Below are 14,103 nucleotides of genomic sequence, written 5' to 3' on the forward strand. Positions count from 1 at the left end.
AAAAAAAAAAAAAAAAAAAAAAAAAAAAAAAAAAAAAAAAAAAAAAAAGAAAAGAAGTAGTGTCAACAGTCAGAAAGGTAAGAAAACGGTGGTGACTTAACAGGCTTTTTAACTGAAGGACTTGGCATTTTGATATTCTAAAATCCGTTTTGAATTTCCATAAAGAACCCATTTCCAAAACTTATTTTGCCTCATGGAGCTACTGTCCCAGGTGGTACACTCTGATAGCAGTGTGTTAGGAGCACACAGTAGTCCCCATGAGTTAGCACCGTACTGTGATGTACATGCTAACTGACCCACCATCCAAAGTGACATTTCACCCATTTCACCAGGGTAGTGAACTGCCCTCCTTGCCCCAGAACACTGTCACTCTGTCCTCCTGTGATTTTCATTTAAAGATACAAAACAACTCTCTGCTGTCATTTTGCCACCTATAAACCCCACTTTCCTTTATGTATATTATTTTGACCCAATTCTGAAAAGGCCTAATTTAATTTGCTAAATGAAGTCTAAATTGCTTTCTTTTTTTTTGAGACAGTCTCGCTTTGTTGCCCAGGCTGGAGTGCAGTGGCATAATCTCAGCTCACTGCAACCTCCACTTCCCAGGTTCAAGTGATTCTCCTGCCTCAGCCTCCTGAATAGCTGAGATTACAGGCACCTGCCACACTGCACCTAATTTTTTTTTTTTTTTGTAATTTTTAGTAGAGACGGGGTTTCACCATCTTGGCCAGGCTGGTCTTGAACTCCTGACCTTGTGATCCACCTGCCTCGGCCTTCCAAAATGCTGGGATTACAGGCATGAGTCACCACACCCAGCCTCTAAATTGCATTTCACAAGGGCTAGATAAAACCCTCTGGTTAAAAAAAATTTTTTTGAGACAGGGTCTCGCTCTGCTGCCCAGGCTGGAGTGGAGTGTGATCTCAGCTTATTGCAACCTCTGCCTCCCAAATTCAAGCAATTCTTCTCCCTAAGCCTCCCAAGTAACTGAGACTACAGGCGCACCCCACCACACCTGGCTAATTTTTGTATTGTTAGTAGAGATGGGGTTTTACCATGTTGGTCAGGCTGGTCTCGAACTCCTGACCTCAGGTCATCCACCCGCCCTGGCCTCCTAAAGTGCTGGGATTACAAGTGTAAGCCATCGCACCCAGCTGATTAAATTTTTAAAACCCTTTTTGAATGTAAATAAATTTCAAGTAAAATAAAAAGAGTTTCCACATGGTGAATATTTTTTCTAGCTATTCAGTTCTCTTTTAATTCCATGTCAACAATCATTTTACAATCTCCCCTGTTTACCACCTATCTGAATCTAGACTTTAAACATTTTAATATAGATAAATATAAATTGCTGAAGGCCAGATTTTACTGATAACCACTGGGAAAACAACTTTCCGGACCCACAGTTAGCATGGATGAAAATGTAACAGACTGCAGAGACCACCTCAGTGAATGTGAGAGAAGGGAAATGAATAATCAATTCAGAAAATCATTTTGTTAAAAATATTTATTTAAAAAAATACAATTGTTGTCCGTATCTAGTTGCACATATATCTATTAACATATCTGTATAATTTTAGACTTGTAGTAAATTTGCTATGGTGCTTCTGTAAAGCCAGCTTGCATTATACAAAGCAAATTCCTCTGTCAGTTCTTACATAAAATAGATTTTTAAAAATGTATATCTTTCCTAAAAGATGCATATTGCCATTATAGAATTTAACAAAATTTTTGCATAAAACCTGGGAAGTGTTAGAAAAAATGATCTCCTGATTGGTCAGAGCAACCCCTTACTATGTCTGGAGATGCACTGAATATCAACTACACATTTTTTTTTTTCGAGCAGCATAATATTATAAAGCCCTCAAAGTGCTATCGAATCCCTTCCCTCACCTATCTAAACTCTCTATGAAAAGTTTCTCTGCCGCATACAGACAGAATTCAAGACTGTAGCTACAATCATCCTAATCAATCTTAGAGCAGTGTCCCTTTGTTTCCCAACAGGTAAGTCAGACTGCTTAGCTGGGTGATGTGGCAGCTTCCCTCCAGCTGCTTCATCAATTAAGATGAATTTTAATAAATGTGAGCAGTGACCATTTTAATTGCTTTTTTTAGGAAAAAGAAAAAAAAAAGGTGCTTTTAATACTCTGAAAGTGCTTTTTAGGTCTCCTTAATGTAAATTATGCAGAAATTAAGATGAATTATTAATAACACTTTAACAGTTATCCATTCCTTTGGATAGGTGTGCACTTGCATTATATGTAAGTAGCTCTACAAAGTGTTAGGTACGGAATATGAGATACAGATTTCAATAAAACAGGGAAAAAATAAACAATGAAGTAACTGTCTTCTCAGTTGAGCTGACAGGTTTGAAGAAAGCACTCTGACATGTTGTTACTACCACATATCCCAAACTAAGACATTTACATGAAATAATACATCTCTCCTGGGTTAACACTGATGGAGACACACTGCAATAGTCCCATGACAGATATATGCTTTTCTTCTGAATTACAGACTGGCTGAATGAAAATTAAGAGTTTATTATTAAATATCTTTTAATTTTTAAGTGATGTCCATAGTTGATGATCCACAAACTGTCACTGCCACTGTGGTTAAATCACTTGTTGTATGGAATTTAAAATAATCTAACTTACAGTTATTTCCCATTAATCAAATTCATCCCTAGTTGTCTCTTAGGTAGGTCTTCTTAAAAGAAGATCCAATAAGGCTCATGAAAAATTATTAGTTTGTTCTTCAAAATACAAAGTTATACACTCTTATTTTTTAGCCAATCTGATTATTTGGTAAAGAAAGGGCGTAATTCTAAGAGACTAATTTTAATCAAAAATTTTTACTTGCCTCAACTAAAGCTTACCAATAGCAAAATGACTGGGCTGTTTCATATTTAATTTTCCCTGCCCACAAAGATAAATGAAACCGTTCAAAGGCAAAAATGAAGAGATATGATTGTGATTATAAAGGATCCAGGGCCAAACCAAATAAATAGACCTCAAGGAATCAAAAATTGATTGTATTCATTTCTTTTCTATCTTTACATATATGCATCTTAATTCACTAATACTGAACAGGGAAGTTCATAAAAATGCTACTCTACCATATAAACAATAAATGTAAGCAATGAATGTACATACAAAGGCCACTGGTTAATACTGCCCCGAAAAACAAAACAATGAAATGTCTTAGAGAGGACTGTGTCCCCTACACAACAGACAATAAGCAATAATGACTAAACAGAAAAGAAACTTAAAATTGGGTACTTTACAAATTTAAGTGTAAGCTAACAATTGCAAATTATTTTTTAAAATCGTAAATTTCTACAAAGCACAGTATTAAAAGCTTGAAAATTATTTTAAAATAACCTAGCCAAAAGAGCATATCTTAAGAGAGCCTAGAAGAATGGCTCATTAGGTAACCCATTTATCCCTTCTACAAACACCCTATAGGTTCCAGAAAACATAAACAAGAAATAAACCTTACTTCCCTGACCCTCAATATCCTTAAGTTGAAATTAAACAAACAAAATAATCATTAAGTGCTTCCAGTTATTAAAAATGAAACAGTGCTAATATTGATGTCCAAGAAAGTGCCAAGTGATTAACACCAATATATGGCATTCCCACCCCTGAACTCTAGGCATTCTTGAATGATTCCACTGGCTAAAACTCTGGGCCAGCCACAGGAAACCCCCACCTCCTCCCTGACGCCATCCAGAAGATCCCAGGCCTAAGTGAGCATGGCTCACAATCCTTGGAGGGGAAACCAAACCAAAAGGAGCCTTTATGAAATGGGAAACAAGGCAAAGTTGAGAAGGTCATTCAGCCCAAGACATTCTACTCTGAGGTTTTGGCTAATGCTAATTACGTACAGTTTAAAAGGATAAATTAGGCCACAGTGCCAGAATTCCTTCACTACTATATTCAATCCATGGTCGAATCTCTGTACTTTAGAAATACTGCTTCCAGTATAAACCTTCTCTTTGAGAAACTTACAACACAAACTAATAAAGATTTTACACAAAAGCAAACATAAATGTAGGAATTTTAAGAAAGGACATCCTTATTTGCTCACTAATACATGAACCTAAGAGAACAATTTACAATGACTTTGTTTAGAGTATGTCACATGTAAGCAGTGCATTTCTAAAATGTTGGCAAGCAATTCGTTTTTAAGGCCTACTGAAATGTGCAAAACATTAACCTTTAAAAAGTGGCAACTGCAAAGTGCAGCAATTTTATATTTTTTTAGTTTTAGTATAAAATAGACTAGGAGCCATCATTGTATGTTCCCTCTGAAAACAGATTTTCACACACACACACACACACACATACATTCAGTCGATACATCAGCATACACTCATACACATATACTTACTGGGCCAATAAATCAGAATGACTTGGAAATGGTCTAGTCTCCCAATTAAATATTTCAAAGTAAAGTCTTCAACCTCATAAAACTTCCTGATGTGGACTATACTCAAATGATTAGCACTCAAGAGATTTACTACGTTTGATTGTATCCGTCATGAATTTTCTTTTTAAACGTTTCCTTTAAAATTGTATCAACAGCATGAATTTCCTGGTTTCTATAGAAAGTTTAGAGCCAGTATTTCCCCTTTCCAACAAACCACTCCGGATTTTCACCTATCACAATGACTAAGTGTGAATGGTAGCACCTTAGAAATTGCTATTTTCTGACAGGCTATCAATCTATCACAATTTTTTTTCAGAGAAGTGACTTGAAGAAACTGACAGCTTCAAATGCAACAATTATACTACCATTAACAATTCACCTCTCAGATTTGAAGTGACACGTTCCACCAAGTACAAGAAATAAAATCAAACCATTTTCTTTTTTTAATACACCACCAGCCACAAGAATTCTAGATTCTAAGATTAAAACTTCAACTTCAGTGAGCAGAGTTCTGATGACATAAGAGGAATAACAGGGCACTTTGTTTTAGGCAACGCCAGCAGCATTAAAACAGTAGCAAATCATTTATTTGTTGATCCCAAACCAAGAATATAATTATATTTTCCATAGAACCCACTCTCTGGACAAAGTACCTGCCGAAGAAAGACAATTATGGCTGACCTCCGCACTTCACTTACAATACTATGGACTGAACAATTAACTTCTCAATACTATTTTAGAAATAATGTATTCCATCATACCTTCAGATGACACACTATATCATGAGTAGTCTTTTTAACTTTCCTATTGGTTTGGTAATTCATTTGTTGCTTCAGGTTTCTGCATAGAGACCTGCATTTGTCTCCAAACTTGTTTTCACACCTAAGAATGGCACCTAAGCATGATTCTAGATTCCTGGCACGGGTAAATAAAACATATACCATCAGTGAGTTAAAAACAGAAGAGACCTATAAAGAAAAGTATTCCTTCAGATGCTGTAATATCACAGATTTCAAAAATCAAAAACTTAATGCAGCAAGAAAATGTTAACTTGTTATATATTTTAACATCAAGCAACTTGAAATGATTCTAAATTTGTTGGTAAAATATGACATAAGGACCAAAGAAGTTTGTGAGCAGACCACTAAAACAAACATAGAGTCATACCTAACATGAAGATAAGAGACAACAGGCTGACAATAGTAGTATGAATGAAGCTGTGGAAAACAGGTGGTAATGGATTATTATTTGGAAATTCATCAAAAAGAATGTAAAATTTCAAAAATTGACAATAAGCTCTCTGGAAAAACTCCAAATCTCTAGGATTTCTCCATATATCACAAGAGGAGCATCATATATTTTTGGAGATTAGACTGAGAATACCCTGAGTCAGCAGTCTTTAGGTATCATGTGTGCTTCTGGGGGATGCACAAGATAACCAACTGGGGTGTGGGAAGAAAATATGATGACTGCTACTCAAGATTTACTTTTTATGCCATCCTTCAAGTTTTGTGTATGTTTTATAATGGACATATTACTTTGGTATAGTCGTATATAATTTAACATATACCCATATAAATTTTTAGCAGGGAAAGTTTTACTGATCAAGGTGCATGTTCAAAAAGGCTAGACGCTGCTTTTCTGAAATACTGCTTTTCTAAACCACTGCTTCAGGGGGATTGTGAAGTGGTACTGAGTGGCTCTAAATGTGCTTACATTCCCTAAAAACATAAAGTGACCTTTAAGAACCTGAGAATCGTAGTAGAAAGTCTGAGATCAGGATGAAACAATGTTGTCAGACTGGACATCACATGATGCAGGCGTGAATGGAACTGAAGTGATACTATCAATATCCTGGAGTTACAGCTCCAGAATTCCAAACCTCTGATTTATTTATGTCAGTCTTGCCTTTTAAATACATCCATAATACAGTATGTAAATCTTCAAGGAATTTTCCAGTTAAAAAAAATCCAGTACCCTGATAGAGGCTCACAAGCTTACTGTCCCTATCAAAATTTTAACTGTCAAAATGTGGGAAAAAAATTAAACTCATATTTTAACTCTAAGCAGCTTAAGGCTGACCTTTTAAGGGCCTCTACTACTTTTTTTTTTTGCCTTATCCTAGTCCTCAAAATCTAGATTGTGTATAAATTTAAAAAAAAAAGGAAATTTCCACCTTTGTTCAAACACATAAAGTATGCCATGAAGCAATGTAACATCACAAACGTACTGTGACAAACCATTAATAAAGAAGGCTTACTAAGCCAGGTGTGGTGGTGCATGCCTATAGCCCGGCTATGTGGGAGGCGGAGGCAGGAGGACCACTTGAGCCTGGGAGTTTGAGTCCACCTGGGGTAACACACCAAGACTCCATCTCTAAAAAATTAAATTAAAGGATTCCTGAAAGCTCTCATTTCTAGAAAAATAAAAATAAAAAAATCACTGAACTCAGACATGAGACTTTAATTTTATATATTTAAAAATCATTACATAAATAAGAAAAAATTATTTTAGAAATTATATGAAAATCCACTCTTGGATGGAGTAAATGCAATGGTTTCCAGCACTGGCTCTGAGCCAACTGTGCACATCCCTTCTCAACTCTAAGGTGGTAGCTTCAAATCAGCCACAGGGTAATTAATTTATATCAAAGAAATCAGCAAATGCTACAAATTCAGGGCTCCCCCCTCCCCCACCCCAGATATCCTGGTTGTTAAACATTTTCCAGCACATGACTGAGTGGATGGGGGCCAGAGCAGAAGGAAAGCTAAGAAACCAAAGAAGATGTCTCAAAACCCCATCCAATCTGCTCCCCTTCTGTAACTTAGGCTACTGGTGCCCAACGGCATTCATCCTGGCAAAGTGACTAGGGATGGATACCAGCTACGCCTATCAATTACAAGTCTCTCCAGTGAAAACCAATCTGAAGTGGTATGTCACACTAAGAATTCTTCGGATATTCAACAGAATATGAAGCTGAGACTTTTCCAGGAAGGAGGTAGTCTATATAAACAGAATTGTCTGCCTCATACACTTGCACTAAAGTTGTAAACTTTGACTTAAGAAAGGACATGCACACACACGCTTCTCCAAATCAGTTGATCTCAAAGAGATAGCAGATCACCAATCTGTGACGGCCTCACACCTCTCAGAGGCTTCAGCTATAGGTTTATGCAAAAAGGACTCACTAAAATGGTTTGCTAGGAAGTTGCTTCAACTGAGTTTCAATGGTGCCCTTGGTTCCAAGGTACCTCTGTGCTGAGACAGTTAATTATTAAATATACCATTTGTGAAAACAAATCAATGGCTTTTCTCCTTTAATTCAAAAAGATAAAATACCTTTGTGCTTTTAAAATTTAACACATCTAGTTAAATCAATCATCTATATTTACTTATTTAATATACAAAATGTTAACCTAATGAAACTATTCCAAAGTGCTGCTGAGAGGTCCAATTTCAAACAGGCATGCAAACTAAATAATTCAATATGGAAAAAAAAGTCCAATATGTCTGTTCCCCATCACTATTAAACACTGCCTTTCAACACTACTATTGCACATCTCAGGAACAGAACCTTCAGCTGATAACCACAAATGAACCAGTAAAAAATCTCCAACACTACAGATAATAAAGGCAGCTCATTGAATACGTTCCCTCTACTACTAAGTCAGCTAGCATAGATGTCTTCTTATACAAGAGCTTCTCTCCACCATATATAAGCACACTGAAAGTAAATACCATGCATCTGAAAGATGCTAGTTTGTAACAGTGTCACTTTGAGCCTTCAAGTCCTTACTTGAAGGACTTCCATTTAGTTCATGTGATTCTACAGGGTTAGAAGACTAGTTTAACCGGTGGGAGAGGTTGGTGGAGGAGGGCAGTAATGGTGATGGATGGTGACAACATATAATTTAATCCTGGACTTTAATGCTAAATTTTTGAAAAGACTCCACCACCATGATATTGGTAACAATTCAGTTTGGGGAACCAACAAATCTGTACCTTGCATTGATTACCATACAGTAATATTTTACAAATTTGGTAATGCAGAGGTCAAGGCCTACATTTTTTACTACTATTATGAACAATCCAACCCCCTATGTATAAGCATTCCCAAATGAACTCTGCTCTTCCCTATTTAAAAAAAAAGTTGAAAGAAATAAGCATATCTTTTCTTAGCTACTGACTGGGGAGGCTTCACTTTGAGTTCTACCCTCCTAACTGCATCTTTAAAACTATTATAACCTCTAACAACCGGAAACATAAAGGAAAGGTGATCATTGTATAGTAGAAAATGAGGTAAAATGAACAGGAAAAAGATAGGATCGTTCACTCAGTTATATTCTAATTGAGAAAACCCCTACATGTTGTTTCAAGTTATTTGACTGAATCTTTTACTCAGAGATGTTTCAAATATTCAAAACCCAAGTTCATCCTCCTAAAAGTGTTCATTTCCCATGCTGTATTTCATGGGCATATAATCATACCACCCAGAGGGCAAAAAACATTTCTGTGCTAGATATGAGGTCCCATATTCTCACTAGATGTTCCAAAAAGTATCCTAAACCCCAGGTCTAAAAAATCTTTCTACATTGAAATAGACTAGCTCCATGCCCTGTTGACAGGTTCAGACAGGATCATACAAATGGCTAAGAGACCCACCCCGAATAAAGGTAAACAACATGCCTCTTTGGGGAGTTGCTTACACATGTTATACTTCACACAAAACAATCTCCCCAGTATGACTGCTCCAATCTTACTTTGTATGAATAGGAATGATTCTTCTTCCACTGCTTAGGAACAGTTCACTTTTAGCCATTCAATAGAGCACACTTAGTACTAAAGATACCAATTCATTTCACTAATATTTCTTTAAATAATAGATTCTAAGCATAATTTTTCCTGGCCAAAGGGTCCCAACAGCCAAAAGGAGTAACTTTGTTCTTAATTGCTCTTGCAAAGCATAGCCACTAAACCCCATCAAAAATTTCTTCAGCACAAAGCTCAAAATATTTTGGAAGGAGAAAAAAAAGAAAAAGAAAATGAAAAAACAGAGGGAAGTGGAGTTTGGACTCCAATTAAGGCATTTTTATACACATAGTCCAACTTGAGTCCTATTCAAAGAGAATCCTAAAAAGATGTTTTAAATGGGGAACAGCAAAAATCACAATAGTCTATTATCAGCATTGTAGAACTATCAATTGCTCACTTCCAATGCAATCATGTTGAATGTCTCTCTGTTTCTTTGTTCCTCAGTTCTTTCATTCCACAAGTGCATAGGTTATGTCTTCTGTAAGTCTGGGGAAAAGGGGCCAGGGGTGGAAGGTCCATCCAGCCCAGACAGAGTGAATGGCCCATGACTGTTCAGTACAGAAGGAAACTGAGAAAGAAAACAAAACACATTAGCATCCTATTACTCAACCCCAACTTTTACTTTCTGTCCTACTATATTCCCTAAGGCAAAACACAACAGTCTTCTGCAATGGCTCACAGGACAAAGGCAGTGGCTGTTTATCGTGACAGAATATGATGTCATAACAAAAACTAAAAACAAAAATGGTTTGTCCTAACATTAACATTCTCCAACTTACCTCGATGGTGTGAAACAAACAACCACCTGTACCTTCCTTCATATCCTAAGGTACATGGGTTTACAATTAACCTCAAATGAAGGTTTTAGAAAGTTCAAGTAAATTAACAGTAGATACTACAGATAAATGACAGTATGCACCCCAGAGTACAGTTCAATTATGAAGCAAATCATAAACCCTCAAAAACAGACCCAGAAAGGTACAAATAGTTAGTGGGTGCTCATCCTAGAAAAGGGTTCCCCATCCAGTATTCTAAGGCTAACTCTATAAGGAGATTCCAGGCTGAAGCTATAGAAGCACTATAACTTTGCTTAAGGTCTCAGCTGACTCCGTAACTCAATTTATCTGCTCATGAGTGGCAATGAAAAAATATAAAAAATTCTCAACTTTTTTTCTATTCAATAATTTTAAATGTTTGCAAAAAAAAAAAAAAGCAAAAGTAGAAAGATTTTAAATTTTCTTTTCCTCTACCATTTCAATTCTAAAAGAATGAAAAGTTAAATTACAAAATATAAGAAAATCAGAGATAGTCAACCCTGAAGAGAGAGAGAGAGAGAGAGAGAGAGAGAGAATGAGAATGTGTGTGTGTATTGGATCAAGCGGTCCTCCCAGCTCAGCCCTGATAGCTGGGGCCACAGGCACGTGCTACCATGCCTGACTTAATTTTTTATTTTTATTTTTAGTACGGATAAGGTCTCCTCACATTGTCCAGGCTGGTCTCAAACTCCTGAGCCCAAACAATCCTCCTGCCTCAGCCTCCCAAAGTGCTAAAATTACAAGCATGAGTCACACAGTGCCTGACCCTTTTTTTTTTTTTTTTTAAATAGAGAATTTCTAGTGACAAAAAATTGGGGGTGGGTTCTAAATCTCCTACAGTATTGAATAACTCTTGGTCTAACTTAAGTGTATGTAATAATAAATAATAAAAATGAAATTTTCCTGTGAATATTTATCCAAGCTGTTTGCCAGCTAGAAAATTAACATTTGGAAATTCAAAAATAAATCTAAAGAATATTTATTGGGCCGGGTATTATGGCTCACACCTACAATCCCAGCGCTTTGGGAGGCCAAGGTGGGTGGATCACCTGAGGTCAGGAGTTAAAGTACAGCCTGGCCAACGTGGTGAAACCCCATCTCTACTAAAAACACAAATATTAGCCAAGTGTAGTGGCGCACATCTATAATCTCAGCTACTCAGGAGGCTGAGGCAGGAAAATCACTTGAACCCGGGAGGTGGAGGTTGCAGTAAGCTGAGATTGTGCCACTGCACTCTATCTAGCCTGGGTGACAAGGTGAGGACCCTGTCTCAAAAAAAAAAAAAAAAAAAGGTATTTATTAAATAGAAGTTTTGTAATGATTAAACGGAACAGTGGGACACTGCCTTTTTGCCTATTTCTTCATTTAACATGCTCCAACTACAGAAGACAGACTTTTATAAAATTACCTGGAAAAGCGTGTTAGCACCTTGCAGTCTGGCTGGACTTAGGGGAGCAACAGGACTGAGTGTACTCCAAAAGTGGATACTGGAGAGCAAGGGGCTTGGAGTCAGTATGATGGGTGTCTGAAATACACAACGCAAAAATATTCACTGAATGACTTATCAGGATGTTTTATCCTTGAAATAGCATACAAATAACCCAAAACCTAAATATTGCCCTGCCCTCTACTCCAAATATCTCCAAGTCTGAAATTTTATCATGACAAAACTCAAAAATTATTTTTACACGCTAAGAAATATAAAAATAACTACTTTTTTTTTTTTTAATTTTTACTTCAACAGGTTTTGGGGGTACAGTGGTTTTTGGTTACATGGATGACTTCTTTAGTGGTAAATTCTGAGATTTTGGTGCTTAACCTCTCTTTTTAAGCCAAAATTTATAGAGTCTTTCCCAAATAGAAAAACCAACCTGAATTCAGGTACAGAGGAATAAGGGTAACCACGTCACCAACATGTTGTTTTTTTTAATAATGAGGTCTGGGGAAAATCTATTAAAACGTTCTTTGAGATGTGCAAGTTAATAAATAGCTAATGTTAACTGTACCAACTTGTTATTCTACATCACACCCGTCATTTTTCTTATGGTTCTCAGAACCTACTGTTTTCTAACTTGAGATTATCACTGTTTGTTTTATAAGATACCACCGAGTTTAATAAGACTGAGAGAGACAGAGCATGTGCACTTTCTTCACAAGGAAACAGAAAATTCAAACGATTTATTTACTTGAAAATACTCCAAAATTTATATTTTACAATCCTAATTAAGATGAGAAATGGAGTAACTTTCCCTGATCACACATAACCTTTCTAAGACAAACCTAAGTAACAGAAAGCAAACTTGAGTGTATAAATTCTGTATTTGCTTAAAAGAGCAAATAAATGCAAGCAATGGTGATACCATAAAGAAAGAGCTACCTGTGAAAAAAATGCTGGTGTAAGAGAGGCTGTAGGGAGAGATGGGCTCAATATTCCCAGTGGGCTTGGATCACTGCTTGTGATCACAAGGGTGGGTGCCAGTTCTAACCCTTTGGGTTTCTTGGATCTTGATGAATTATTTGTTTTGTCCTTTTCTGGCAAGACTGAATCCTGGTCTTTAGGGTCCAGTGACAAGTTCTCTGGAAGTTCCATTGGTTGAGAAGCTACTGAATCAATGTCTGTGTCGATGTCTGGGTGAGAACTCAGTGGTGGTGAAGGTGTTCTGGGAGGTTCCTGCAAAGAAGGAGGTATGGACGAAATGGGTGGTGTGGTGGCAAAAGCAGTTGTTATGCTAGATGCAGAGGTTGGGGCTTCCAGGGAAGGCAGTTTTGGGGAAACCAGTGTCTCCAATGCTTGGATAGTTTCTTCTGAAGATGGAGAAATACTTGGGCCAGTTGACATGGTGGCAGCAACAGGTTCAACTGGTGGTTTTTTGGAAGGTGTCGTGACAAATTTGATGACAGATGGTGTGGGCTCCTGAGATTTTTTCTCTGCCAGTTTCTCAGCTGGATTCTCAGTCTTTATCAATTTGAAAAGCTTTACATTGGAGGAGTTCAAAGAGTTGAGAGTAAATGAAGAATATAAACCAGAGTGTATGTAGTCATTTCGGCTAGAGGTCTTGGCACCAGGCTGAGGTGGTTTCTCTTTCCCTCCATTCTCCACATCTTTGGAATTGCTGCTGATTTCACTGAAGTTTAAAGTTTCGCAGTCCCCTTCAATCCTGCCCACTGTCATTGGATCCATGTTCAAAATCTCTGGATAGGAGACAAACTTGTATACAAATTTCTGACCATTCACTTTTTTGATGATATTCTGTAGGTAAAAAAAATAAGCATTCTTATCCGTTCTTATAAACTTATATCCCATAGTTAATGAAAAAGCTGTCGTAATGAGGTTCTCCATTTGAGAAGTAGACGTCACTTACTTCAAAGTGTCAAAATCACCTAATTCATCTAGCCATACCAAACCAGTCCCTACTGTTATGGAGAAGTTAAGGCAAGAACACTTAAATGTCTTATTAACAACTGAACTAATATGTTACATAAAAGCTGAAGGATTTTAATTGCTTATCACTCTCAACCAAGTATCTGTACAGGTTAGAACTCCCTGAACTGCAACCTCAAACACTTCCAAAGGTACAAACCATACACATCCTGAGTAGGCAAAAAGGAATTTATTTATGGTTTTTTCTTTTTTTTTTGAGATAAGAGTCTCGCTCTGTCACTCAGGCTGGAGCGCAGTAGCGTGATCTCAGCTCAGTGCAATCTCTGACTCCCGGGTTCAAGCGATCTCCAGCCTCGGCCTCCCAAAGTGCTGGGATTACAGGCATCAGCCACCATGACCAGCTGCAAAAAAGGAATTTAGAACATTGCATCTGCTAAGGTTCTTACTTCCTTCAGGAATTCCAGGTTATCTCCAGACAGGAAAGCTGATCAGATCAACCACTTAAAGGTGAAAGAGCCAGGCCCGGTGTCTCACACTTTGGGAGGCCAAGGAGGAGGGTGGATTGCCTGATGTCAGTTTAAGACAAGCCTGGACAATATGGTGAAACCCCATCTCTACTAAAAATACAAAAATTAGCCAGGTGTGGTGGTAGGCACCTGTAA

At 37.2% G+C, this 14,103-nt stretch overlaps 1 protein-coding gene across 2 annotated transcripts in view; it reads right to left on the minus strand.

The window, feature by feature from the left end:
* Positions 1-1,487: 1,487 nt before the first annotated feature.
* Positions 1,488-14,103, minus strand: part of ELK4 (ETS transcription factor ELK4) — a 21,370-nt gene continuing 8,754 nt past the window's right edge. For both annotated transcript variants that reach the window (XM_017525457.2, XM_037737364.1), the window contains exons 3-5: positions 12,437-13,309; positions 11,468-11,584; positions 1,488-9,812 (exon numbers count right to left, since the gene is read on the minus strand). In XM_017525457.2, the coding sequence (XP_017380946.1) occupies positions 9,714-9,812; positions 11,468-11,584; positions 12,437-13,309 (1,089 nt within the window). In that variant the 3' untranslated portion in view covers positions 1,488-9,713. The remainder of the gene's footprint in view (positions 9,813-11,467; positions 11,585-12,436; positions 13,310-14,103) is intronic.

This window comes from Cebus imitator, unplaced genomic scaffold, assembly GCF_001604975.1.
Source record: "Cebus imitator isolate Cc_AM_T3 unplaced genomic scaffold, Cebus_imitator-1.0 Scaffold38, whole genome shotgun sequence".
Lineage (NCBI taxonomy): Eukaryota > Metazoa > Chordata > Mammalia > Primates > Cebidae > Cebus > Cebus imitator.